The 2,847-nt window shown below is 58.2% G+C and overlaps 1 protein-coding gene and 1 long non-coding RNA gene across 2 annotated transcripts in view; one reads left to right on the top strand and one right to left on the bottom strand.

The window, feature by feature from the left end:
- Window positions 1-2,847, bottom strand: part of RIN3 (Ras and Rab interactor 3) — a 117,324-nt gene extending 114,477 nt beyond the window's left edge. Inside the window, exon 1 of the mRNA XM_011373163.2 lies at window positions 2,745-2,847. Within this exon, the coding sequence (XP_011371465.1) occupies window positions 2,745-2,788 (44 nt within the window). The 5' untranslated portion in view covers window positions 2,789-2,847. The remainder of the gene's footprint in view (window positions 1-2,744) is intronic.
- LOC111747360 overlaps window positions 2,163-2,847 on the top strand; it is a 10,851-nt gene continuing 10,166 nt past the window's right edge. The window contains exon 1 of the long non-coding RNA XR_002783509.1: window positions 2,163-2,400. This is a non-coding gene — a long non-coding RNA (uncharacterized LOC111747360). The remainder of the gene's footprint in view (window positions 2,401-2,847) is intronic.

Raw genomic sequence — 2,847 nt, 5'->3', positions numbered from 1 at the left:
ACCAGCCTTCTCCTGTCCTCATCTCCCACACGCCACTCCAACCTCGCTGGCCTCGCAGTTCCCGACAGGTCAACCACATCCCTTTCTGCATCTTCTCCTAGGAATGCCAGCTGCAAGCAGGCAGGAGTTTGGTTTAATGCTGGGCTCCCCCCCGCCTCCACCTAATGCTGACACTTGATAAGCCGCCTGTCTGCATTTTCTTTCTCTCCAGCCGACTTCTTCAACAAGTAGACAGAGCTTGCTTGCCAAGATCCTCACACTCCTATTCTGAGGAGCTGACTCTCAAGTGACACCATCCTAGCCCCTGGGGAGTGAGAGTGGATGACATTCCCATAGCTGTCTGAACTCTCAATATCCATCTCCCGCCAGCAAGGAGGAGGCTTTGGGAGGTAAGAGTGGACAGCTGAGCTCAACCGAGGACCCGGGACCCAGCCGGGTATGGGGGTGGCGTGGGGGTGGGGAGGTCATAGATACTTGCTCCTCATCATCCTTGTAATGCAGGTGTGCAGCCCAGGGAACAAGGGATGCGGGAGGTGCACCTGAGAACTGCCTTCCAGCACTTGAGAGTCAAGAAGGGTTGGGCTCCTGAGGGAGAACAGCATCTCAAATGGTAGAAGTTAGAGGGGGGCAGGCCGCAACTCAAGCTTGGGAATTCCTTTCTTAGATATCTATCTGCCCGTCAGAAGGGTTGGCGCAGTGGCGGCGAGCTCTGTCACTGGAGGTATGCAAGGACCTTTCAGGAATGTTGTCAAAGGTATTCCTGTACCAGGTACGAGGTTAAATGAAATGCTGTCTAGGAACCCTTCCAATCCAAAAGATCCTCTTAAATAAAGCGGCATTTTCAGCAACGGACCAATATTCATTTAACAGGATGGGCCAGGAACTGCTCTAAGAAGGCCTGAGCTGGTTAACTCATCCAATCCTTATAACAATCCTATCGGTAGGTGTTACTATTACCCCATCGACAGCTGAGGCAAAGGCTAGGTCTTTTGTTCAAGGTTAAACTGCCGGCAAACAGAGAGATTGCACTAAAAAAATTGATAGCAATAATACCAACAAGAAGAGTTTTTACCCTAAGGCAAAGGAGCAATATCCTCTTCATGCATTATCTCATTTAATCCTTAAAACAACCATAAGGAGTAGTTACTACTACTCGCCCTCATTTTATAGGTCAGTAAACTGAGGCAGAGAAATGTTGAATAACTGGCCCAGTAATGAACAAAGAAAGGGAAGAGGAAGTGAGTCAGGCTAGGTCATTCCTGGGGGGAAATGGGAGTTGGAAAGGTCAGGATACCTTCCTCCCAGAAAAAAAGCCCCTCTTCTCACCAGAAAAATAAAATAAAACACCTCCTGGCAGGCTTTACCCTGCAATATTGGGTGTGGCAGATACTTGCCCTTGGGGCGCCCTGTCCCCAAAGTAATTCCCGGTTCCTCCCACTGGATGGCATTTGTCTTTCCAGAGGTCACTTCCAAGGGAAAACATGCGTGTAGAATTTCCGGACTGGGGCGGCGATGGGGGTGGGGCGGGGAGAAGGGAAGCATTCAGATCTAAATGAACTTAAGGGCCCTCCAGGCAATCCCTCCCACCAGAGTGGGAGCCAGTCACCTCCACTGCCCCCCAATTCGGGATTGCATAAGATCGGCCCAATCCTCCCGTTTCGCAGAGCGAACCACCGAGGCCCTGCGAGCTGAGGTCACGGAGCGAGGCCAGGTAGCGGCTGGGTGTCCAGCACAGAAGTAGGCCCCGGGACTTTTAAACCAAAAACCCTGAATGGCGCTCCCAGAGGCGCCCATCAACCTTGGCACCCAGAAAGGTTCTAAGAGTTTTTCCCAGGAAACTGCCTGCGGACTGGACGCTCCTGGAAGCTCTCCCAGGAATCCCTCTGGGCTGGGAGGGGGGAGGAAGAGACCCTGGCGGAGCGCGCCCAGAGCACTGTGGGGGTAGGGGACATTAAATTAGACACTAGAAACCCCCGTTCGTAAACCGGTTCGGCTTCACGCACTCCAAGCTGCGCCTTCTCCCCAGGGATGCCGCAGGCCACGCTCAGCCGGAACGCGCCCGGTCCTTCCCCAAGCATCAGGCGTGGCGACTGCCGGTCCGAAGGTCGCGGTCCCCGGGCCCGCCAGAGGAGCGGGGGAGGGGATTCCGGTGTGTCCTCAGTCTAGGCAGGTTGGTCAGCTGCCGGGCGGCGGGCGCCCGAAGTTGCGGGGACCCCGGCTCCCCACCCACCCCACGTCTTGCCCGGCGCCGACGCGGGAGGACGCGCGGGGACAAAGGCAGAGCGGTGGGTGCGGGAGGCCAGCGACGCGCCGATCGCTGGTATTTGCATCCAAAGTTCAGGCGGGACAGGAGCCCGGGGACCAGCCACGTCCGCAGCCCCTGCGCCCCGGCTCTGACAGGTAGGGATGCCCTTCTTGCACCCGCCCGCCACGCCGCCAAACTTCGAGGGCTGGTTTTTCAGAGAGCGACCTCTGGGCTTGAAAGTTTAGCCAAATCTTCGGGTCCTGCAAGTCACCAGAGCCGCCCCCCCTTCCGCGCAGAACCGGGGTCTGGCCTTGGCGGTATAGCCAGGGGCTCCGTCTCAGCCTGACACCCCGAGGTCCCGCAGCCAGGGCTCCTCCCGGAGCTCCGAGCCCTCTCGGGGTGGGGGGTGGGGTGGGGAAGTGGGGTGAGACGGCCAGGACACGGAGGAGCTGGGGTCCGGGGACACCCAGGGAGGAGGGGGCGCTGGCCCCGGACTTACCCCGCGGGGTCCTCGCGCGCGGGCGCCCCGGCCCGTCGGATCATGCCTCCGGCAGGTCAGGGACGGCGAACCGAGGGGCTCAGGCGCCGGGCGGCGCGGGCCG

This window comes from Pteropus vampyrus, unplaced genomic scaffold (assembly GCF_000151845.1).
Source record: "Pteropus vampyrus isolate Shadow unplaced genomic scaffold, Pvam_2.0 Scaffold219, whole genome shotgun sequence".
NCBI classification, from domain to species: Eukaryota; Metazoa; Chordata; class Mammalia; order Chiroptera; family Pteropodidae; genus Pteropus; species Pteropus vampyrus.
The sequence above is the reverse complement of the archived record's forward strand: the minus strand, read 5'-3'. Positions and strand labels throughout refer to the sequence as shown.